The 25286-nt window shown below is 45.1% G+C and overlaps 1 protein-coding gene across 1 annotated transcript; it reads right to left on the bottom strand.

Moving 5' to 3' along the window:
- Positions 1-3895: 3895 nt before the first annotated feature.
- On the bottom strand, positions 3896-24085 carry C8B (complement C8 beta chain). The gene is made up of 12 exons (XM_058808721.1): positions 23917-24085; positions 22452-22578; positions 21262-21403; positions 19866-20007; positions 18437-18569; positions 17624-17821; positions 16039-16279; positions 13771-13899; positions 12951-13114; positions 9778-9931; positions 7791-7859; positions 3896-6457 (listed from the first exon to the last, which is right to left on the bottom strand). The coding sequence occupies exons 1-12, from the start codon at positions 23985-23987 to the stop codon at positions 6306-6308; spliced, it is 1722 nt and encodes a 573-aa protein (XP_058664704.1). The 5' UTR covers positions 23988-24085; the 3' UTR covers positions 3896-6305.
- Between the last annotated feature and the right edge of the window lie 1201 nt (positions 24086-25286).

A 25286-nucleotide genomic window follows, 5' to 3' on the forward strand; every position in this document is an offset into this window, starting at 1 on the left:
ATTTTAAATAAATAAATAAATAAATAAAGCAATAAATAGAGAGGCTCGAAGGCAACCGTTGGGCAGAGGATGTTCCCACACAAGCAAAGGCTTTTCCCCTGTAAGATCAGTGATGAATTGACTATTAGCACGCAGGCATTTTATCTCCCAGGCACACAGAGCCTGAGAAGATGCTAACAGGCTGCTTGATTTAAGGGGCTTTTTTGAATGTGAGACGTAAATCTCAGCACAAGAATGCACACAGTATTGAACTGTGTCCAGAGAGCAGGGAGAGAGCCTGCAGCTCCCTGTTCTTAATGAACTGCCACAAAAACCTGGGATGGACGGGAGGCCAATGGCACTTCATTTTACTGAGCTTTTCATTGAAGGGGGAGAAGGGGGTGAAAAAAAGCCCTGAGAAGGAATCAGGCATTATGAACAACAACAGCACCAAAACCTCAAAGCACAAAGCAGCCCTTCTGTAGGCATTTGAATGGAGAGAGGGAGCAGAAAGGAATGGTGGTTTAGAGAAAGAAATTGCTCAGGTGCTTGGAAATGCTTGTTTTTCAACTGTGTGTCAGTGGGGATTTACAGGCTGACACTCAGCTGATGTAAATCAGTGTTGCCCCTTCACTGCAGCTGATTTATGGCACCTGAAGACCTGGCCCCATATTTTCTTTTGTGGGCATGTTTGCCAAAGGCCAATTTTTTCACCACTTTTTTTTTTTTGCTTGTAAATGAAACTAGGGGCTGAAAACAACAAACCATGCTGTCTCAACTCCTGAGATGGATTGTTCTGTGAAAAAATCCCTTTGCTGGGGGGCAAAGCTATGGCCTTTTGGGCCAACCTTGCTATTCCAGGTGAAGGAGCTGTTCACCCAGAGAGGAATTTGCTCCCAAGGGTTTGAATTTGGGGTCTTCTGTGTTAGGAAATGCAGGAGCACGAAGCACCCCTGGCTCAGTGGGACTTGGACATCCAAAGAAATGTGAAATGTAGGATCACAACAGGTGATTTAATGAATTTTATTTGGCATTAGGCTGCCTGCTTATGTGGGAACATGAGACAGGGCTCTTACACCAAGGACCAGTCTGGATCACAAGCAATTCTTACCTTTACATCAACTTCTTAGGACTCAGGAAAATGCCTGCAAGTAAATGAGTACAAAGTCACCTCAGTCAGAAAACCAAGTACACTTCTTTTTTGACCAGAGGGGAGAAATTAATGAACAGAAAGATCTGATGCCTTGGAGGCTGGGAAAAGATGGGGCCTGCAGGAAAACAACCTGCATCCTCAGCTTTTAGAGCTGTTTCTGAAAGGGTAAATCACAGAAGAACCACCCAAAAAAAAAAAAAAAAAAAAGAAAAAAAAAGAAATAATAATTCCAAGTGATTAAAGAAACTGCATGCAAAATCCCACCACGAAACATATAAATAAAAGCAGAAAAGCTATGTTTTGCCTGCAACTGTTAATTTTCCTCACCTCACAGCCCAAGGCACTGAGACGCAAACCCAAACACCAAACACCAAAGGCAGGTGGGGAGTGCCCCTCTCCTCCCTTTCCACCCCAGGGCTCAAACATCCACATGCTGAAACCCAGGAGCAGCGAAGCTGAAGTCAGAAGAAAGGAAGAAGCTGCCTGTACGTTCTAGGAAAAAAAAAAAAAAAGATTATGAGCAATTACACATTTACAATGGCAGTGGAAGAAGCTAATATATCTCATGCTGAAGTGGGCAGCAGGAGAGTTGTGCAAGATGAGATAAGCAGCAAAAATGTTCGTTTCTTAGTTAAACTAAAAGCTTGGAGGGTACAATAAAACACTGCAGCTCCACCCGGGTTTTAATGAATGGATTTTCCCCTCTTGCACACTGCCATACATTTGATATAGTTATTTATCCTATATATTTCTGGAGGCATATTTCCCAGGAGACCTTGTTTATCTGGCTCATAAGCACATGATGGATGTGTGGCGCTTTGGATAAATGGTATCACAATCAGATATTTTTATGGATATAGGCAAACTGGGTTATTAACAAAGGAAGGGCAGAGAGGAACCAGCACGCAGAAGAAAATAGGGAATGATTGATGACAATACACCTGAGGTTGCAAGGTGTAGGCTCCAGATAACCAGCTAACAGCAGAGGAGATAAGGGCAGTGCTTGAGACAGAGCTGTTTCCTACCTCAGGGTCAATGTCACATCAGCTGCCCCAATATCCCTCTGAGCCTGGCAGTTTGAGCAGGCAAAAATTCCCTGGCAGGGGCAGCTCAAAAATTGTTGCCTTCTCTTTTTATAAAGTGGAATGCACAGGCAGATACAAAACTCTTAATTCCACCAGAAAATCCTGAAACAAAAGAAATTCCAGGTTCTTGAAGAGTTTGGGGAGGGACTGGTGCTGGTGGTGCTACCCTATTGTGTCCACCACAGTGGGTCCTGTGGTGCTGCACCACAAATAAATAACAATATCGGTTTAAAATGGTAATAATTACTGTATTCAACTCTAGCTTTTGGATTTACAGAAACAGGAGGAATTAAAATGGGATATAAAAGGAAGATAAATATTGCCGGCCCGGGGCTATTTACAAATCACGAACGGGACAGGACTGCTGTGGAACGTGCCTTGAGCTGTTTTATTTTTCAGCATCAGTCTCATTTCATGGGTATGACAATGGGAAGATGCCAGCAGCTCACATCCCAGACAGCAGACTAAGAATTTAATGTTACAACTTACTTCATAAGTTTCTTGACCAATCACACAAAGCAAAAGCACATTGACAGTAGTTCTATCTAATCACCATAAGCACACGTACTTTTGGTTAAAATAATGCTTGCTTATTTTGAATACAATACTTACTTGTAAGCCTTAAAACACAATGCACAGAGCTCCATTATTAAGCCTTAACCTTCCTAATATCTTGCTAGATAAACTTTGCTGTAGCTTGGAGAGTTATTCTAGACAAGCGTTAATACACAGACCAGTGTTCTATTTGCCCTTGCTTTTCCACAGTTTAAATAATTTTTCTGCTGACCAATCTCATGGCAACTGCATAGCTCTGCTCACAGTTCTACTATCTGAGGCCTGCCTTTTGCAGCTTTCCCAAAACCCTCTGATTTTGTAGATTCCCACAGATAAACCTGCAGGCATGATTTGACCTGAAATCTGGCAGCTGTGCTGGGTGCTCACTGGGCTCTTCAGCCACCAGGCTAAAACCAGGAGTCTGAAATCTGGGGACTGCTGATACCTCTGCATGGCCTTTCTGGGTAGCTTCCAACAAAACAGCTCAATGTGGGAGAGAACCTGGGCAGGAACAGCTACATCCATCCATGAAAGTGGGAGGAACAGCAGCATGATAAAGCAATTTAGCAATGCTGAGTTTGCAAAGCCCCAGCTGCAGCCTGGACGATGTTCCAGCCTCACAGCTGAAGTCTCTGTGTGATGTGACACCACAGGCAGCACATGAATCCAGGCTGGAAAGCACTCCAGCTTCCCACTGCTGAAGGAGGTGTTAGAGTGGTGAGATTCCAGCAGGTTTTGTGCTGGGAAAGCTGGATGAGGCCATCACAACACACCTGAAATACCTTCCTGGGAGTTCCCAAAGCCAGGATAACCCAGCAGCAATGCCTTCAAGCAGGGAGGTGCAAATAAATAACAGCCTCTCCATGTTTATCCTCTTCTTTTCCTCATGAAAACTTGTGAAAACACAACATGGGATGCAGGAGAGCCCAGTGAGAGGAGAACCTTAAGCAGAGGAATGGGCTGGAGCACTGCTGAACACGTGCCCTCACACCAGGGTTATTAATCTGAACTTACACAGGGAGGGAGAGTTAGGAACACCAGTAAAAGATGGTACCAAAATTTAATGCCAACCAAAATGAAACAATAAAAGCTTCAGCATAGTATTTTTTATTGCCCTCCAGGTTATAATAAATCATTAGTTAGGTGAATCAAAGCACAGAATCACAAGGACAAGATAAAGTTATGTCCTTTATGAGAGGTTTCTAAGCCTACAGGCTGAATATTCAGCAGCTGCTTAACTCACACTTCAGTGAGACTATCCTGATGATCTTGATGATTGTCAAACCTCTCCTCTCTTCCTCAAAAAAAAACCCCAAAAAATGCAAAAACTCAAATATACGAACTCAGGTACTGTCACCACTTCAAAAAAATCTGTGTTTTTCTGGTTTGGGAACAACATTCCCAAGTCAGGTCACTGCACTTGGCTGTCCTTGCAAGTGAAGAGAGGCACCACTGCTGTGTGTTTAACCAGCTGGATGATCAGGAAAGGTGGTTAAATTTACAAAAGCCACTTGACTCATCTGAGAAATGTCCTTAATCAGATTACACTGGTGATTCTCCAGAAGGGCAGGCAATGACACTGCAGTTTGTGTCCTTAGAGGTGAACCATGCTCAGGGCCCTCCCTTCCAGAGCTTCTACTGCAAAAAACCTGCAAACACCCTTCAAAAAACCTGGAGGAATACCCTCCTTCACACAAGCACTGACCCCTTTGACCATGACCCAAAATAGAATCTCTTGGCAAATTTCCACCACACAAAAGATATTGCAGCTACAGAGAGGAAAAGGGAAATGTTTTGGGTTGGCAGCTAAATGATGAAGGCCGTAATGAGCACAGAGCCCTCTTGTTTTACATATGCAATGTGCTCTGCCTTTCTTCAAGCTGTCACAGGAGCCCTGTGGATAAGTGTGGAGGCGGCATGAGGGCTACAACTAAATGCACGTTCCATTGTTCAGGTGTCAGGGAGCCTGAGCTGCTCGCACAGGAATTGCATTCAGACAACGTCAGTCTGAAAGGAAGGGAAGGGATGATGCCAGCCCACCAGCACCAGCCCTGCTAAAAACCCCTCAGAAGAAGAGTTTGACCTTGCAGATGTGTTAGAAGACTCACAGCACTCATGAGCAACTTTGCACTGGTGGAATTGCCTTTTGGAGCAAAGCTGTGCCTGGTTATTTCACAGCAGGCCCAACCAAATGCCTTCACAAAAATCATTTACCATCAATAAACCTTCAGGAGGCAAGTCCCTAGAAGGATGCAGGCTGATGAAATGGGGCACAGTGCTGTAAAGCTCCTCTGTTGTTACACCTGGACTGTGATATGTCGCAGCCATATTTTATGGAAAATCCTTTCCTTAGTATTTTTCCTTCTGAGAAGCTGAGAGGCCTCAGGAACAAAATGTAAACATTGATTATCTGCTGCTGTGGAATGCAACAGGTGCATCTGTGATTGGTCTCATGTGGTTGTTTCTAATTAATAGCCAATCACAGTCAGCTGGCTCGGACACAGAGCTCGAGCCACAAACCTTTGTTATTCATTCCTTTCTATTCTTAGCTAGCCTTCTGATGAAATCCTTTCTTCTATTCTTTTAGTATAGTTTTAATGTAATATATATCATAAAATAATAAATCAAGCCTTCTGAAACATGGAGTCAGATCCTCATCTCTTCCCTCATCCAAGAACCCTTGTGAACACCATCACAGCGATGCACAGCCCCAGGGATGGTAATAAAAGGTAAACCAGTTTGTGTCTTTTCACAGTGAACTCTCTCTGAGTCAGATATCCCACCCTGGGTAGACCCAGCAGCAGCTGGAATACTGGATTTAATGGGACCAGACTTGTTAACCACAGCTTGTCTGGGGCAAACACAGCTACTAAGGGCAGAAGACCTCAGGGGATGTGCAGACAGCTTTTTCAAAATGTCCCATTTGTCCCACAGCAGCTGCCCCTGGATCCCTGGAAGTGTCCAGGGCCAGGTTGGACAGGATTTGGAGCAACCTGGGCTAGTGGAAGGTGTCCCTGCCCATGGCAGGGGTGGGAACAGAACAATAAATTGTGAGAGCAGGGTAGTGAGGCACAGTGGCTCTAAATGTCATGTTAGATGCTGTTGTGCTCATTGAGATTTAGGCTTTAATGTGCTGGATTTTGCTGCACACGACACAGGAGCTGTGCATCAGTGCACACCCTGCTGCACGTGAGATCAAAGTGTCTCCTCTTATCTCACAGGAACCTTCACTAACGAGACAGTACAATTTGAAATCAAGCAGCTACCAAATGCAGAGAGAGATAAAGTTTGTCTCATTTAGCCCACTGCAACAAAAACAGGGAAAAAGCAAAATATTGAGGTCAGTAAGCACATTCAATCCCACAGGACAATGCACATCCAAAGGTGTGGCTCCTAACACCCTCCCAGCTCCCAGCGGCTCCTGAAATGTTTCTGATTTGGTTGAGATCCATGGGCAGAATGAGGCCAGCTCAGACAGCCAGTGAGGAGATGCCTTCCCAAGCAGTATGGCCATCAGTTTTGTGTGATTCCTCCTAGCAAGGAACAGTCTCAGAGTCTGGCCCTGAGCAGGAGGAGCCACCATTCTGAGGGGCAGGGTTGTTGCACTGTCTCCTCCTCGTCCTCTGCCCTCCTGAACACGGGGACCAGCTGGCCCAGCACCCCCAGCCTCCATTGACAGCAGCATCTGGAAAAGAAACAACAACAAAGCTGGAAAGGAGCAGCAGAAACAAGCAGCTTTCCATGGGAAGAGCTGTCAGCTCCCATGAATTGTATCTGAATTTGACTCTGCCCCTGTTCACATCACTAACAATGCACCAGATTCATTAACAATGAGGGATTGTTTCAGAGGTGTTAATTCTCTATTCAGCATTCCTGGTGTTTGTTCAAACTACACTTCAGGTAGACATGAAAGGCAATTAGCTTTATATTTGCTTGAAGGATGTTTCTCTTTGTCTTAATCCAAACCTAGATAGGAAACAGACCAACTAAACTTGTCTCAGCCACATTTCGAGGTGGTAGGGGCAGTGTTAGCACTTCAGTGAACAACAGCTTGACTATTCAGCTTTCCCTCCATTGCTTTTCCTATTACACTGATTCTTCTGGACCCTGAGCATGTGAGTGACATAAATTCAAAATACTGAGAATCACGGAGGCAACACATAAAAGGAGGAAATGGGAGCGAGAAATGAAGTTACAGTGTTGACAAATGGATGGATGTGAGCTTTGGGAGGCTTGGATGTGACTGTGAGTGTGAAAAACAGACTGAAGCAAGGTGTCAGTGACTCCACCATTCAAGGCTCCATGGACTGCCTTAGAAACATCCAAAAATTTACCGCCTTGTTCAGAGAAATCTTGGCTTAGAGTGCATTTCAGCCTGGCTCAGTTTGGACACAGCCATGCAGAATGAGTCCTGGGTAAGGCTGTAAACAAAGCCGGTGATAAATGCACTGCATCAAATTGTGGGTTGGTGCCAGAGCTCTGGGTGCCTGGGATCTGGTATTATTTAGCATCTAAATTAATGAGCTGGAAGAAGTAAACAAAATGATTAAATTCATAGATGATCCTAAACTAGAAGGAGTTAAGAACATCAGTCAGGAGGCAGTGGAGATATAAAGTGACCAAGAAGCATTAATAAATGCTTCAAAACAGAATAATAAGATTTTAAGATTAAAATGCACGGTAGCATATCTGGTGGAGAACAGTTTGCAGCATGCTGGCTTTATCAAAGGGAAAAACTTAGGAAACCAAGCTGTTTCTTAAGGAGGAGACCTGAGGTCTTCCAGGGATTGTAAATCAGGCAGGAATTCTTATTTTGATCCAATTGCAAGGCATGTACATGCAGAAATAAACCCACCCTCTGAAGAGGGCCCAGAAATTCAGACGAGGGCAGGGAAAATACATCTGTCCCCTTTGCAGGGGTGCACTGGGCAGACTGGGGACAGGCAGGGCTGGCATCAGTCCCCTGGACACCCTGGCCAGCCCTGGCACAGCTGGGATTGTCCCTGGGCCCCTCTCACCTCTGCTCCTGCTGATCTCACAGGCGCTGCCCCTGCTGCCCAGGGGACACAGGCACTCACACTCTGCTCCTGGAAGCAAGCACAGCACAGATGGGGGGATTACACACCTGGAGAGAGACACATTTACCAGAAGGCATCCACTTCTCCCCAGCACTTCATCTTCTGGGAGCAAGGGACACTGGGGGAAATGGCATCATTTTTCTCCCGTGCTGAAGGGATCAATACCAATAACCAGGGGAGCTGTGACTGCCCTGCACCCCCTCTCACCTCCCCTGACATTTGTTCCTGAGGCAGCTCAGCCTCAGACTCACTGCTGCAATTCCACGAGCCAGGGGACCACAGAGTCCTCCTGCTCTTCTGCAAAGGAGATCACAGAATCCTGCAATGGTTTGGTTTGGGAGGGACCCATCTCATCCCACCCCCTGCCATGGGCAGGGACACCTTACACTGTCCCAGGGAGCTCTAATCCCCATCCACCCTGGCCTTGGACACTTCCAGGGATCCAGGGGCAGCCACAGCTTCTCTGGGCACCCTGTGCCAGGGCCTGCCCACACTCACAGCCAGGAATTCCTTCCCAACACCTCATCTAATCCTGCATTCCTTGTGGCCTCCTCTGGACTCATTCCATCAACTCCTTTTAGCATTTGGGGTTTCAGACCTGGACGCAGCCCTGCACGTGGAGAAAGCTCCTGATAAAGAACAAACTGCAGCATCAAGAAAGAGCAAGCAGGACAGGAATACCCTAACTTGGCTTTGTGGCAGAGGAAAAGCCCAATATCCCAGCTCTGGCTGCCCAGGGATGTGCAACCCATGTCAGGAACCTGGAGAAGAGTTCCCGCTTAGGAAAATACTTGGTCATTTAAAACCTTTGCTGAGGAGCTCCTAAATGAAACACTAACCTGGACCCAGCTCCTACAAAGTTATTTAAACAAAGGTCACCATGAGACAAATGCTTGAAGTGCTACAATCAGCTGCTGGTACCTGAAGTGATCATTTCTGCATTAAATACAATTTGATGATAACAATTCTCATCAGGACTTTTGCAGATGCAGATTGGAATTAGGCACTTGACAAAATGGTCCCTTTGTTAGAAGCTCTCATCACATCATATATCCCTTGTTTAGGCAGAGCAGTTTTCATTCAATTTATTTTTCCCCTTCATTTTTTAAATCACAGCCTGCTCACAGAGGAGGACAGCTTCTATCAGAAACAGGGGGAGGTGGTGGTGATGATCACTGTGCTTGGCACTTATATGGTGCTTTTCATCTTCAAAACCCTTTTACAAACACTAATTAATGCTGAGACAGTAGTCACTTCTCCAGGAGGATGGAAGCAATCTTAAAATCAAAAGGAGGAGACTCAAAGATGTCAAGGATTTTTTTTTTTAAATGCATAACTGAGAAGTAACAAATTTTTCTTTAAACTGATACATATAATGGTTATTCCCATGACAAAGACACATCCCTCGGCTTTACTACCTGTACTTACCAGGACTCTAAAAACACAGCAACTTTATAAACACAGAGTAATTCCCTGATAAAGAAATGACAGAAAAAACTAGAGCAACTTGCTTGCCACATGCTCCCCACAAATTCCCAACTAATTTCCTTATCACTCTCTACATCCCCCTGGAAGGTGCCTGTGCTCAGGTGGGGTTGGGCTCCTTCACCAGGCAGCACTGAGAGAACCAGAGGTCACAGCCTCAAGTTGTGTGCCAAGGGAAATAAAGGCTGGAGTAAATTCTGAGATTCTTTATCTTATTAAAGATAAAGTTCTGGAATGGCTGCCCAGGGAAGAGGTGGAGTCACCATCCCTGGGTGTGTTTAACAAAGCCTGGATGTGGCACTGGGTGCCAGGGTTTAGTTGGGGTGCTGGGGCTGGGTTGGACTCAATGATCTTGAAGGCCTCTTCCAACCCATTGATTCTGTGAATTCTGTGATTCTGTCAATTCATCAAGAGGGCAGGAAAGAGGAGCAGGCCCCTGTACCTCTCAGGAAGGGGATGCCATTCCCAAGGCAGGGAGCACAGCGACAGGAGCTGCTCTCCAGCTGGAACTCAACCAGAGCCCGGCGCAGATTCTCCTTTATTTTCATGGAATCAGCCACGTCAGAGGGACTCACCAGCTCATACAGTGGCTCTGCCTAAAGGGAGGGGAGAAACTGCATTAATTCCCAGTTAATTGCCATGCATTAGTCCCATGAGCATCCCAAGGCTGGGTGGTGGCACGGCTGGAGGGGGGAATGGAGGCTGTGTGGCACAAACTCCAGGTTTCCCATTGCTGCTTGCTAAAACCTTGTGAACAATGAGGCCACGATGGCAGGAATACTCCCAGGGATGCTCCCCTTGGTTTCCAACACCAGAGGAGCAACAAACCTTTCTGTGTAACAAAATACAGCAGCCAACCTGTTGGATAAGAAACAGGCTCAGCTGCACAGGAGTTTAATTAAATCCTCTCTCATCCATTTTTTTCTGGTACAGGCATTTTTAGATCAGATTTGCCCAAACTTACATTTTCTGAGTGAGCTCTTACTCTGATTTTAAAAACATCCCCTAAAAACCATCCACAAAAATCTCCCCCAGCACAGCCAGAGGCACCAGTGACAGATTCACACCAGCACTTCCACCTTCACCACTCCTGCATTTCAAGGCAGGTTTTTATCCTTATGGAGCCCAGATAAGGGTTTCATTGCCTTCCAAAGGGAGAGGATTTGATCTCCATCTGCAGATGGAGTCAGGGAGAGAAGAAAAGAATTTGCACAGTGTAGTAAAGGTACAGAACCAAGGAGACTTTGGCTCACTCATTTATTTTCCTCCTGAGAAAGTTAAAGTGGGGTGTCAATATGGCCAGTGGGATGATAATTCCATGTGCCATGAGAGGATCCATCCCAAATTCCCATCCTCCCTGCAGGGATGCTGCCAGGCAGCCCACACGCACAGGAAGCATCAAAGATCACCCTCCTGCCAACACAGGCTCACACTACAAGAACTAAAGAATGTTCCAATAAAACAAAAGAAATTCCTCATTTCCTGCTGCTGTACATCCACTCTCCATCAATTATCTGTGATCCATACTTTGCTTTTTGAATTCAGACCATACAAATGAGGAAATACACTAAGAGTGACCTGCCAAGTCCCTCCAGCAGATGATTTATGAACTGATTTGCTTTAGTTTTCCCTAACTAAGCATTCTTGGGCTGACATTTAGTCACACTCCGCTGGCACTTTTGATCTTCCAGCCCCACAGGGATATTGGTATGGAAATGAAGATACCAGATCCAAATTACATCTGCCTGAGGTTTTTCACTGGGCAGTCTGGTCAGTGATGCCAGGCAGGACAAAGAACACCTCAGCTCCTCATGGGAGGTTTTTCTGAGAGGGGATTTTGCGCACAGGGCTGCATTTCTCTCTCTCCTGCCCTGAGAGCTCCCAGGGCATTTCTGGAAGGTCAATCCACAGCACAGCAGGGGCTGCAGCAAGTACCAGATGGGCACTGGCTGTATTTCCAAATTACTGATTTTTGCTTGCTTCACCTTTTTAGAATCCACCTCTATCTTGAGAAACAATCCCCTTTTATAAATGTAAAGATTTTTGCCTAAAATTAAATTTCACCTAAAATTAAATTGTAAATTTAGATTTTACCTAAAATTAAATTTTGCCTAAAATATAATTTTAAATTTTTTGAGAAGAAACAACTATAAATCAACGTCTACCTCTACCAGTCCAAACTCCTGTTTAAAAGGATGTTCTCTTGCACCTTTGTACTGTTCACTCATTTTGACATTAAAGATGATGAGGCAGAATTGCTGCACACTTCTGGCTTTTTTGCATTTCTAAAACTCTCCAGGGATCAAAAATCCTTGACTTTTCCAAGTCTAAGTCCTGTTTTTAAGGCTCAGCCAAGCTGCACAAACATCCAGGCATGCACAATGAAAATGCACCTCAAAGAATGGTCACTGGTGCTCACAGAAGTTGATAAACATCAAGGAAAATAGAAGTCCTTATAAAATACACGCTACCAGATACAATTTTTGGTAAGTTATACATTGGTAAAGCAGAAGGTGATTATCTGAATTGCCTGGCAGGCAATAAGAAATGACATCTGCACCTCCCAGTTGAAGGGTTAAAGCTGTTTACTTTGTGTATTTCCAACCACAGCCCCTTTAAAGCATCCCACCTTTGCATTTCTGAACACTCACTTACAGAAGCTGCACAATAAGATCTGTTGTCACTGCCATATTTCATGAAAATCCTTTTGCTAGGACTTTTCTTTTGAGAAGCTGAAAAGCCTCAGAAGAGAAATGTAAACAATAACTATCTGATGGCTGTGGAATATGGTCTGGAGATGCTTTACCAACAGGTGCATCTTTGATTGGTTTCATGTAGGTTGTTTTTAATTGATGACCAATCATGGTCCAGCTGTGCCAGACTCTTGTTCAGTCACAAGATTTTATTATTCTTTCCTTTCTAGCCTTCTGATGTCTCCTTTCTCTTTCTTTAGTATAGTTTTAGTATAGCATTTTTAATATAATATATGATATATGATATATATATTATATAATGTAAAATAATGTAAAATAATGTAATGTAAAATAATGTAAAATAATGTAATGTAATATAATGTAATATAATGTAATATAATGTAATGTAATGTAATATAATATAATATAATATAATATAATATAATATAATATATTATATTACATTATATTGTATAATGTATTACTACTATAGTGTAATATAGTGTAATATAGTATAATGTAATATGATATGATATAATATATGATATTATATGATATGATGCAATGTAATGTAATATAATATAATATAATATAATATAATATAATATAATATAATATAATGTAATATAGTTATATTACATTATATTGTATTATGTATTACTAATATAGTGTAATATAATGTAATATAATATAATGTAATATAAGATATGATATGACATAAGATATGATATGATATCAACCTTCTGAAACATGGATTCAAGATTCTCATATCTTCCCTTGTCCTGGGGACCCACAAACACCACCACAGTCTGTTATTCCTGATTTTTTTCTTTTTTTTTTTTTTTCTCTAAATCCTGCTTATTTAAACGCAGAGTTTTCCCATGAGCTCAGCTGTTGCTGGAGGAAGGGGAGGGTGCAGTACCTTCAGCTTGATGATCTCAGGGTTGTACTGCACAGCATCTCCCCACAGCTGCATGAGCTGGGCCGTGGGCAGGTCCTTGTGGGCCAGGGTGGTGATCTCCTCACTCGCTCCTCCGCGGACCAGCACCTGGAAATCCTCCACAAACTGCTTCCTGGCAGTGCTGTCTGCAAAATATCACTCAGAAAAGTGCCCAGCTGCGCCTTTGTGGGCTGCAGTTATCACTGACACCAAAACTCTCCCAGGCAGGACCCGTCCCACCCAGAGGGCAAAGGAAAAAGGGCACAGGTGCTGCTCAGCTGCAAAGTGTGTCCTGTGTCCCTCCTGCTCCCCTGCAGGAATCCCCCATCCTGCACCCTGCATCCCTCCCCTGAATTCCTTCCCCATGGTTTTAAGCTCACAGCTCCTTCCACAGCCCCATGCTCCTCAATATTCCCAGTTGTCCCCCATGGATTTCCAGGTGCACCTTCCTCCTGTGCACACCCCCAGGTCCCCACAGCCCCAACACCTCCCTGTTTTCCCCATCAGGGTGCAAAGGGAGGCTGGGTTGCCCTGCTGAGAGACGGGGGTTGATGTTTAACACAGAGCTGGGCGATGGTTGATCATCCTTGGGATGCTGAGCAGATATTCCCTCTCTACACAGGCAGTCTTGGAAAAACCCCAAGCTCTGAGGTATTTCCCTCTCTATTAAGCCTGGCTGGGGTTAGCCCCACACTCAAAAGTGGCTGTGAGGGAGTGGGGGAATATTTCAGGCAGGGAAAATGACAAAACCTTCCTTTCACTATGACAAAGAAATGAAATGGCAGAGGTGTTCAGTGCTTACCTCCAATCTCTTTCAGAAGGGCATTACAGCCAGCTGAATCTACTCCAAGCCCCACAGAGAATTTACCAAAATTCACAGCAATGTTAAAGCCCTTCTGTGCACATTTCTGGACATCACTCAGAGAATAACCTTAAATACATAAAAATTGTAAAGTTTTAATACAATTATTTCATGTTTTATGTCCACATACAGAGAAAATGTGATTTATAAGTATTTTTGCTTTAGGAAAAGAAAAGAAAGATATGAAGAAGGTTATTTTTTGGGGTTTTTTTTGTTACTTAACAGAACTATGTGAAATGAAATCTCTACATTTTACAGAACTCAGAAGCCAAGTGGAAATGAGAGATAAATGCTGGAAGAGGAGGATTTTCCACACCCCAGCTGTGGGTGGAGCTGCATTGGGTGGGAACACAGAGGATGTCTAAGCACAGACTGCCCACCACCCTTCTCCATCCTCAGAATTACTTTAGGAGGAATAGATGAAATAGATTTTCCTCCTTTTACCAGCTCACATCTCCAGTTCTCTGCTGCCAGAGGAGCCTTAAGTGCTACCTGGAAATTTAGATTGGATACCAGGAAACATTTCTTCACCAAAAGAGTTATCAAGGTGGAGTCACCAACCCCAGAGGGATTCATGGGACATGGGGATGTGGCACTTGGGGACATGGTTTAGCGATGGCCTTGGCAGTGCTGGGTTAACAGCACTCCCTGATCTCAGAGAGCTTTTCCAACCTAAAGGATTCCATGATTCTAAGATGTGGCAGATTGGATTCTGTGGGAGAGCAGAGCAGGTACCAACCATGTCACACAGGGTGGGATACCAGATCTGCAAAAGAAAATTTCAGTTCCAGCACAAACATAACGAGGGATTTGAAGGGGAAAACCTGAATGCTCAGACTGGACCTACAAAACCCTGCTGAGAACTTACAGCCCAGTTCAGCACTTGTGTGAAAATGTTGTTATTGCTGCAGGGTCCTGATCTGGGGCAGCAGACACTGAGCATTTTGATGCAAACAATAATAGACTTTAATTCAAACAAACGTGGCTTGTGACGGGCCCACAGCACCAGCTGAGAAATTGGGAAGCTCTGTTAGAATGTGAATACCTGAAATGTGAATCTAAATTCTGTCCCTCTCTCTGACTGCAGGGTGAGGAACTTCCCACACAGCAGAAGAACAAACAAGGAGAGCATTACACAAAGCAGAGCCCAGTAAATGCCTCTGCAAACAGACAGCAGAGGCAGTTCCTCACTCCCCTGCCAATGAATAAATAATTGAGAGTGCAGCTATTGATTAATGTCACACTGCTCACTCTGTCCTACACAACAATCATCATTCCTCTCAACAAAGGGAGCCAGAGCCAAAGAGCAGGAGCAATGTCAGGCACAGGAGTAACCCAGCAAATTATTTACTGTTTCCTACATGCTGGAAAAGCTCTCGAGGCTAAAGGTGTTCCAAGCCTGCCATTTGAAAGGCAGTGGAAAAAGGGTGAAGCTTTTCAAAGCTAACAGAAGTGTTAAGATCCACGATTCTCATTCATCTCAACATCTTGTCAGCCTCTAAAATGCTGTTGTCTAAAATGCTTGCCACAGGGCTTTGTGAACTAAATCCAGCCCATGATGCTGAGCATGCTTTGAAAACCTCTTTATTCACTGCCTCTACTCCCACATTTCCTGAAGGATTTCTTTGAGATGCTGTTGAGCCCTTCTCCCATCACCTCCCTCTCCCTCTCAGACCTGAGCCATCCCTGTGTGCCTGCTCAGAGGTTTCCCACCCAAAATCCAGCCCCAAAGTGTTGGAATGTGCCCCCCTGTTGACGGAGTGACAAAATTTTCCTTTGTCCCCTTAAAAAGGAAAGAAGCTCAGAAGTTTCTCTCTTCAATTAGGTGGAAAAGCCATCTCTTAGGCCTGGGGGACTTCACCTCAAACTTAAGGATAGCTAATTGGACAGGAGCCAAAAAGTCCCACCTGGGCAATTTACTAGAAAAAGAAGAGAACAAAGAAACTAATCACTTTTGTGAGGTGTTTTACCAAGAGCAAGAACCTCTTGCCCTGGCTCAGTTTTTCTCTGTAAAGAATTTATTATTTTACCTTTTATTAAAACCTTTTTGCTTCCAACACTGCAACAGAAGCCATCCTGCTGATTTTATGCCTCCAAAGGCAGCTGAGCTACCTTGGGTGAGAAACGAACCTCCAAGAGCTCACGAGACCTGGCTCCAGGAGGCTCCCGTCACTCCAAAGCTCCTTCCCCACCATCAGCTGCACGCACCTGCCTCTTGGAGCTCGTGGCTGTTCATGACCAAGGTGTACTCGTAGGTGCCTCCCAGAGTGGCCTCCTGGATGAAGTGTGTCCCGAAGTCCCTGAGGAGCTCCCGGTACTCTCCGTAGCTGTACTCCGTGGGCAGCTGCCGCAGCCGCCGCAGGAACTCGTGGTGCAGCATCAGGGCCCGGGGCTTCAGCTTGTACACACCAACAGCCAGCTCACAACGGGCGTGGAGGAACTTGCTGGACTGCAGGAAAGGCAGGAGAACCCACGAGGAGGGAGGGATGGCATTGTCAGGGCAATGGGAGTTTGTTATTTGCAGTTAAACCATCAGCGCTGGTTGGGAATTGTTGATTTCACAGATTCCAACTGGAAACCTTATAACTGGAAATCTTATAACTATTTTTCATCTAGAAACCTTCAATTTTTTGCAAAAGCAAAACTTTCAGTAGTAAAAGTTCCTGAGAGTCAGGCCATGATGGGACACAGGAAAAGGCAGGGCCCAGGTTCTGCTGTGGCGCATCCAGAATGCAAGGACACCTCAGCATCCTGCAGGACTGCTTTGCCCCTAATGAAACTTCATCTCTCACAAGCTCCCTCCTGAAAAATTCTGACATCTGAAATCAGAAGTTGTATGGGAAATGGTCATTCTCTGGCTGAGCTAGATTCATATTTGTATTTCACAAACTATGCCCTTATCAAAACTGAAAGGAAAGAAGAAAACACAAACTCTCTCTCTGTCTTTCTCTCTCACACACACATTTAAATATGGTTCTGTGCAGATATGTAAACATGGATAATTTTTCTCTCTCCCCTTTCTGGCATCAAAGTCTGGAACAGAAAATGTCTTCCATTATGTTCAAAGGATTTAGTGTTCAGTTGTCTGGGCCAGCAGGACAAGCACATCAGGGAGGGATCAGTATAGAACATTGCAGCTTAAATAATAAACTCAGGACTTAATATTTGGTTTATTTATGAGTATCTGTTGCAAATGTTTCTCATCAATCTCTGATCTTGTTGTGAGAAATTCCACTTTGCAGGAAGCAAATGCAAGGAATACTTTGCCATTCCTGAGTAAACTTTATACTGCAAGGAGATTGGTGATAGTATTACACCACTGATATGAGCTACCTTAGTTTATGGCAATAACAGATGAAAAAAAAAAAAAGAAAACAAATTATGGCAGTCGTAGGAGTTACAGATTCAAGTTGAACAGGCCTTTCAGTTTCAATTTTTCACTACAAGCATTCAAAGGTGGGTGCCCAGCAGGGCAGTGGACAGACCACACTGAGAATCAGAGAATTTCCACAGCTGGAAGGGACCCTCAAGCATCACTGAGTCCTCTCAACAAGCTGTGGCTGCTTTCAAAGACCAAGCAGCCCAGATCCTGGCTGAGAGCTGAATGGAAAAGCTCCTGGGTGCAGCAAACACAAAGGAAGACACTGTGGGAGTAGTCAAGCCTTGAACAAATGGCAGAATCCAGTTGGGGAAAGGATTTGATTTATTCTAGTGCTGGATGCTGACCTGAGGAGGAGCCTCAAACCAACACACACACACACACTTACAAGGAATTAAATGGAGCAGTGCTTACACTTGAAGAAAATCTTTTCATCCTCTTCATGAACTTCTTGAACCTCATGTCATTTGAGCTGTAACCAAGTTCAAACACTTTTGGTATTTTTATACCGAAGCTGAAGCTTGACTGCGTCGCTTTTGCCTTCAGGACAGTGCTTTCATAATTTGAGTAGGAGTCATATTCAGTCATTGTAAATTCATATTTGCCTTTGGTCTAAACAGAAAGGAAAAACAACACGTCTCATTTCCTGCACAGCGATTGTACACCTGAAGCGTGGGGAAGGAAAGCAGACACAAATATGGTTGTGAATTAATGCTTGCACTTTGAAGATGAAAAGCCTTGTATAATTGCAAAGCACTATTATTATTAACACAGGTACTTCAAGAATACTTGATTTACAGCAGCAGGAAAGCTCCTATCTCGTCCATGCTGCAAGGTCCTCAGGCTTTCACTTAATATGTCAATCTTATGCAAAGGAGGTGAAATCTTAAACACAGGCATCAATTAAAGCACAAATTCTAAAAAGAAAAGGTTTCCTAGTGGGCAGCACTCAAAACCATCACGCCATCAGGAGCACTAAGGTCAAATATATATTTAAAATGCAGCTTTGATGCATGACAGGAACAAGTTTTCACACAAAGCCTGTGGTGTGTTCAACATCGTGGGTATGAGGATGTTCTAGAACAGGGTAAAAATCAGCCTGATCCTATTGGGTGTCAAGAATTTTGCGATTTTTTTGTACAAAATGATCCAGCAGTGAAGATCTGGGCACTAAATCCATTGGAATATGTGTGTGTGGGTATATTTGCAGGTACATTTGGCACGCACCTCTGGCGTGTAGCTCTCCACGTTGTAGGGCTTCCTGAACCTGGTGTCTGTGATGTAATGGGGAGAGCATCCCCCAGCATAGTACCTGTGATCAAGGACCAGCCCCTCCAAGCTGTTTGTGAAGATATTCAACCTGTAGGTGAAGCAGAGCAGCAATCTTTTATGGCACCATCAGTTCAGAGCTAAACATGAATGTCTTGGCTGAGAGAGACAAAAGATTGTTTCATTTGGCCACAGGCTCTTTGCTTCACACTTCTTTATTCAGAAACCCCAAAAGAGAGCTTGGCCTCTTTCACTGTCCAACCAACCCAGGTGCTGCAGAAGGACCTGACTAATGAGAAAGCAAAAGACAGAGCTGAATTTTGACACTTGATGAATATAAATGGCAATTTTCATCCCGCAGCTGTGAATGACACAGCACTGGCAGTAAAACACATGCTGTGGCTTTTACTGGAACTCTCCAGGAAGAGCAGAACAAACTGGATCAGCCAAACCCCTCCCCACCAGGCTGCTCACCCTGAGCACCCCCAAATACCCACAGCACCCATCAGAACCTTCAAAGCCAGATTTGCCAATCCATGCCATCAACCCAGACTGATTTGTAATTCCCACTTCTTCGTTCTGGTTTATCAGCCAAAATCTTTGCCAGGTTGACCCAGGGGCAACCAGGGGTCAGTAGATCACAGTAAAAATTGTTGGGGAACAACAAAAGAGACACTCAAGCAACAGCTCAAGTAATCCTTGAAAGCACAGGGAGTTTTCCTTTGATTTCTGGGGATGATGGACAGAACCTGTCTGCTCCAGGAAAGGATGCAGCACTGCAGTTTGTGGAGATGAGGAGATTAAACCCCATCACTGGCTTTTCCCATTGCTGCTGGTGGGGTGAAACTTCATCAAAAAAAACCCCACAAAAAACTATCAGAGCTCCAGGACTCTGTTGGATCTGCCTCTCCTGATTTTGGGGAGAGGGGCTTGCATGATAATGACACTGAAGCTGTAAAAAAATTAACTCTAATTTTAGAACAATCTGGAAAAAAAGGGAAGTCCACTAAAAGCAAATTACTGAGCAATTGTAGCTTCAAAGAGATGAGAAGCATGTTCCTATAATTGTCCAACATTATTTTTAATTTTGATTAAACTCAGAAGTACAAAGCATTAGCGATGACATGTGCAGAAGCCATATCTCCAGAGAATAATGAGAAAATTATATTTTTTCTTGCAATATGATTTTCCTTTTTCTTTTTTTTTTTAATGTAAAAAGCAATTTTTTCCCTGCAGAGTAAGAAAAAAACCCTCTTTTCACACAGTCTGATCTTACAGATGGGCAGTGTGCTGCTCCAGCTTTCCTCTGCTCAGTGTTTGTATGAAGTCACATTAGTTCATTCTCAGTCTTAAGGAAGAGAGCATCTCACCAAAGTCACAGCCTTACCCTTTGGCCAGGTTCTCTATTCCCCAGTACTCTTCCATCTTCTGGTCACATTTCCTGAACACTTTTTTGCAGTTTTTCTCATCTGACTGGTCCCCACAGTCGTCCTCCCCATTGCAGAGCAGCCTCCGTGCAATGCATCTCCCTAGGGTGGAAGGGGAAGGTCACCCATGAAACAACCCGTGGTCACACTCCCTGACATGGGCTCTAGGAGCAAAACAGAAAATTCCTGGAATGAATGGTTCAAATCTAGCTGGGAAAAAAAAAAATCTTCTCTATCTGCATAGATCCCCAAAGTCCATCTGCTCAGTTTCACTCAAAAGCATCATAATCTTAGAATTCCTTGCTCATCTTAGGAAAAACCCACAATAATTAAAAGTATAAAAGAAGTGTAGAATTTTTTGGTAATTTTTGGGTTTTTTTGAGAGAACAAATATGCTGTTTCAGCAGGCCTTGTATATGGCATTATTTTCTTTCTCTCTCCCCATGTCCACAATTACTGAGTGCTTTCAGTCTCACCAAAACACTGGGAGATGCAGAGCTGAGGCTTTTCCTTTGCCCCATCTCAGGTGCTGAGCTCCTGTTGCTGTCCCTTGTGCTCCAGTTTTTCTGATACAACCAGGTTACAATTTACTGTTTGGAGGTTTTAAAGATGGCTAATAGCCTCACTGACACAAACACCAGCACGGGAGGAGCCAGGTCAGTTCCTGCATCCCTCTGGCCCAGCAAACTCCCATGGAAGCACAAAATTCAGCACAGTGACATCAGGAGTGTGACACCTGTCCTTTGTGCTACAGATTTTGCTGATATAACCAGGTTACAAATTCCTATTTGGAGGGTCCAAATTCCTATTTGGAGGGTCTAAAGATGGCTAATAGACCCACAGACACAAGCACAAGCACGGAAGGAGCCAGGTTAGTTCCTGGCACCCCTCTGGCCCAGCAAATCCCTGTAGAAGCACAAAGTTGGCGTCAGGAGTGACAGCTGTCCCTTGTGCTACAGATGTTGCTGATATAACCAGGTCACAATTTACTGTTTGGAGGTTCTAAAGATGGCTAACAAACTCAGTGACACAAACACAAGCACGGAAGGAGCCAGGTCAGTTCCTGGCATCGCTCTGGCCCAGCAAACTCCTGTAGAAGCACAAAGTTCAGCACAGTGGCATCAGAAGTGACACCTGTCCCTTGTGCTCCAGATTTTGCTGATATAACCAGGTTATAATTTCCTATTTAGAGGTTCTAAAGATGGCTAATAGCCTCACTGACACAAACACAAGCACGGAAGGAGCCAGGTCAGTTCTTGACATCGCTCTGAGCCAGCAAACTCCTGTAGAAGCACAAAGTTGAGCACAGTGACATCAGGAGTGACCCCTGAGCAGCACAGTCCCCCAGATCCTTACCTGTAACTGCACACACAAAGCCATCACAGCGAGCTCTGCTCCTGCAAGGGCTGTTTGTGACACACTGCTCAGCCTCCCTGTCAGAGCCATCACAGGGATCTCCACCGAACTGAGAGGGCTGTTCCAGGCGGGCAAATCTGTACTGTGATGAAAATAAAAAATATTGACTCAAGTGCACAGAAATGGTGAGTTTTACGCTTCTCTGGTTGAGAAACAAACTTTGCGTCGCCGGGATCTGATCTAAGCGCGCTCTATCATATTAAAAGAGAAAAGTGTCAGCACACAAGTGTGAAGCTGGTAATTTGCCTCCTTTCAAAGGTTTCTGATCTGCCACAGTTTTAATTTTACTGAGGAAGGGTTGAGGATTGGGAGGGATGAAGGAAAGTTTGCTTTTCTTTGACAGTTTGTTTAAATGAGCCTGACAGTGCAGTGCGGGACTCTGCAAGAGTGAGGAAGGATCCAGTTCCATCTCCTCTCTTTCAATTAGTGCTGGTAACGACATCCCTTGTTATTTTCTGTCAGTGTATTTACTTGCCCCTCTGTATCATTAGGGATTTTTTTCCGCCCACAACACTGCTGTGAAGCAGTCAATTACTCCATCCAATATGTTGTCCCTCCTTTTTTCCCTGGTTTCTGAGATTAACTCTTTGATACGAAGCTTCACTCTCCCCCCACCTCCCATCACTGGTTATTTCTGCTTAAGCCTGGGAACAGCTTCTCCAACTTGTTAGCAGAGGTCTCTCTAGCAACGGGGATTTCGCTCTTCACGCTGTTGGGATCATTACTTTCATTTGATGGGGCTTCTGGGGTGGAAAATGCTGCCTGGCAGACAAGAAAAAGCATCTTAATCCTGAGAGGCACCGAGCGTCTCCAGGTCCCACAGGGGACCATTAGTGGGGAAGGTGCCTTGCACTGATGATGGAATGACAGGACTGTATTGGAAAGTCCCTGCAAAGCCTGGCCTTGCACCTTCTCAGGACAGAGAGGCATCCTGGAAAGCACTGGAATTACTGGGGGTGGTGAGCTGGAGAGCTAAAAGCCACCTGAAAGGAAAGCCCATGGTCTCATCTATACAGGGCTTTTCTCATCAGCCCCCCTCAGTTTGACCAACCCCACGGACAAAAAGGATGTGGCTTGAAGGAGGTCTCACCTCCTGGTTTCTCAGTGGTCCCCAGAGCACAGACACTCACCCTTTTCTTGTGGCAGGGGTCACACTTGCTCCAGGAGGACCAGGAGGACAGGATGCAGTCGCGGGGCTGTGGTGGGACACGGCCGAGCCTGGCCCTGGCCACGCTGGGGCTCGGGGACTCCTGGCCACTGTGACCAACAACACGAGAGCTTCAGGATGTGAAACTGTGAGCTCTGGCCCCTCAGCCTGTGCCTGTGTGAAACCTCACACCAAGGAGAGCTAACACTCATCACGCTTTGTGACCTCTGGATTTCAGTCCTCATCCTGGTGGCATTCATTACACTGGCACTGATTCTGTAAAGACCTGATCCACTCTCCAGCCAGCATGGGAAACTAAACCCACAGCCCACCAATCTGGGCTTCACCTCAGGCTGTGCAAGCAGTAAAACCTTCATCAGTTGCTGCCCTTGCTCTGTGGCTCCAAGGTCAGACATCTCCACCATGAACATCAGTCCCAAGGAAAGGCCTGGCATGCACTCAGCATTTCTCAAAAACAGGCTTAAGTGTCTCTCTCTGCCCAGCAGCCCATTTTCCCCCAAGCTGGCCAAAGACACTGGTTTAATTCTACTCTCAGCTCATGAGTCATTAACCCATTAATCCCTTTCAACCCAGTAACAAGCCTGAACCCCAAGTGAGCCTTCACTGCTCACCCCAGCCACTCTCACTCCCTCACAGACAGCTGTCTCCAAGGTTTCCACAATGCCACAGTTAAAATGCTGCCTCCTCTTTTGGTGGACTCAGGATTTCTGATTAAATCCTTGTCCCAGACAAATGCTCCCTTGTTGCACCTTCCTCAAGTGGGGAGCTTTAGTAAAATGTTGACAATTAGTTTCTTTTCATGCCCAGTTTGACAAGGAAACTACCACAGCGATGTTCCCAATTCTTCCAACCCTGACAAGGAACAGCATCAGCTGAAGCTTTAAGTATGATTTAGTGCCTGGCATGGGGCTCACATTATAGCATATTAAAAATCACATTGAATAAAGGAATTACAAAACCTCATCAGCTTGCTGAGGCATGAAATCAAAGCTCAAAGTTCAGAGAACAGTGCAAAAATATAGTTAGATTGGAAAGATTGCAAGATGCAGTTCTCTGAAACAGCAAAATCTATTAAAGCAGCAGAGAAAGGAACAGCTCTCAGCCACATTCCCACCACTTCTGCACTTGAAGGAGAGAATCCCCTGTGTGCCCAGCCCTCTGTGGGGCAGCCAGCATGGAAGGAGGCTGCATGTTCAACCAATTCCACGTTACAACACGAGCATGGCAATTTGTCAGCTCCAATTCATCACCAGGACTGCTCCTCTGAAGGCAGAAACGTCGCCCTGCTCCGACTTCCAAACGATGCCTTTGCCATTCATTAGAGCTGCAGAAATCACTCAGGACAGCAATGACAGCCCCTACAACACCCAGGCCTGTGCTGACCCTGCTGGTTTCTCCTGCCATATCCTGCAGAAGCTCTCACTCACCCAAAGCCATGGGCAGTGTGGGTGCCCACCACGGCACACAGCAGCAGCAGCAACAGGAATTGGGCGCTCATCCCTCCGAGGTTCTGTGCAGCTCCCAAACCACCAGCACCCCAACTCTGTCTGTTCTGGGAGTTTGAACAGAGTTCAAGCACAAAAAAGGAACTGCAGAGCTGCTGTGCCACCCTGTAAACAGCAGATGAGGCAGCAGCTGGCAGGCTCACAAGGTAAACGCTGCTTTGGTTGGTTAGCAGACACACGGCTTTCCCGAGGCCAGCAAAGCTCTGCCCAGGAGCAATCTGCACCTTCCTTTGCAATGCTCCTTTCAAGGAACGGGGGAAATGAATATTTCAACAAACGAAACATGTTTGAGTCTTGGCAAGAGGGAAGTGATAAGTAAACTCAAGTCGGCTTTCTAGGAAGAGAGTGCAGAATCATTTATTTATGGCTGCTTTTCATGTCTGTCTTCCAGAGCAAGGTCAGACACGAGGCATAAGCATTTATTCTCATGTCTCAGGGAAAGCCTTTTCCCTCAGAGTGCCCTTCCCTGTGTCTCCTGCTGCTGGGGAGGACAAGAGCCCCAGCCCTGGCTGGGCCATGCCACACCACAGAGATTCCCTGCTCCACATCCCCAAAGTCCTGAGCCCAGGAAAGCAGGACCTGCCAGGGTATCCAATGTAATGTCTTGGCGTTTTCTTGCTGCTACAGAGTCATTCTCGCTCTTAAATGGTCCTGACTGGGCTAGAACTTACCATGGGCTGGTGGCCATCAGTCAGCTCAGCTGGGCGTGCAAAGGCAGATCAGACAGAACCTGCAAGTTTTTCTTTGGTTCCTGTTGAGCCTTCACCTCCTGCTGCTTCTCCCTCCAGGCACAGCTTTTTGATTCCTGACACATGAGAGTCTTTCCTGTCATTTTCCTATTAGTCTTAGCCTACAGCAAGCACCTTAGAGAGAGCAAAATTCTCTGAATCTGTGTTTCCCTGCACAAAATCAGGAGGATCATTGTGTTTTCCCAGCCTTCCTCTAGCTGGACAAGATCTTTGAGAAGACAGAGCCTGACTCTGTGCAACTCTGGCTTTTAGCAGCACAATCTCTCACGCTGGGACACATCTCTGAGTGCTTTGGTGATACAAAGAGTAAATACATTTTAATTTGCTCAGCATGGCAATGATGGGTGCTATACATATAATGATTCATGTTCAGTAATAAGACACAAACCCAACAAGCTCAGTGCCATTACCTGGATGAGTGCTACACCTTAATTTGTCACAGTTACCTTACATATGACATTATTCTGCCTGTGGAGCCACATCTCTGCAACATCAGCAACAGGCTGGGACATCTTTCTGGCTTGGCAGCCTGATGATAACATT

This window comes from Ammospiza caudacuta, chromosome 7, assembly GCF_027887145.1.
Source record: "Ammospiza caudacuta isolate bAmmCau1 chromosome 7, bAmmCau1.pri, whole genome shotgun sequence".
In the NCBI taxonomy this organism is placed as follows: domain Eukaryota; kingdom Metazoa; phylum Chordata; class Aves; order Passeriformes; family Passerellidae; genus Ammospiza; species Ammospiza caudacuta.

What these genes read in the sequence shown, in the direction of transcription:
- C8B (XM_058808721.1), bottom strand. Translation starts at nt 23,987, where the DNA reads ATGAGCGCCCAATTCCTGTTGCTGCTGCTGCTGTGTGCCGTGGTGGGC. An exon ending in ACCCCTGCCACAAGAAAAGG is followed by an intron (nt 21,404 to 22,451) that starts GTGAGTGTCTGT and finishes TTTTCATCACAG; the next exon opens with TACAGATTTGCCCGCCTGGA. An exon ending in TGGCATCCCCTTCCTGAGAG is followed by an intron (nt 7,860 to 9,777) that starts GTACAGGGGCCT and finishes GCTTGCTTCCAG; the next exon opens with GAGCAGAGTGTGAGTGCCTG.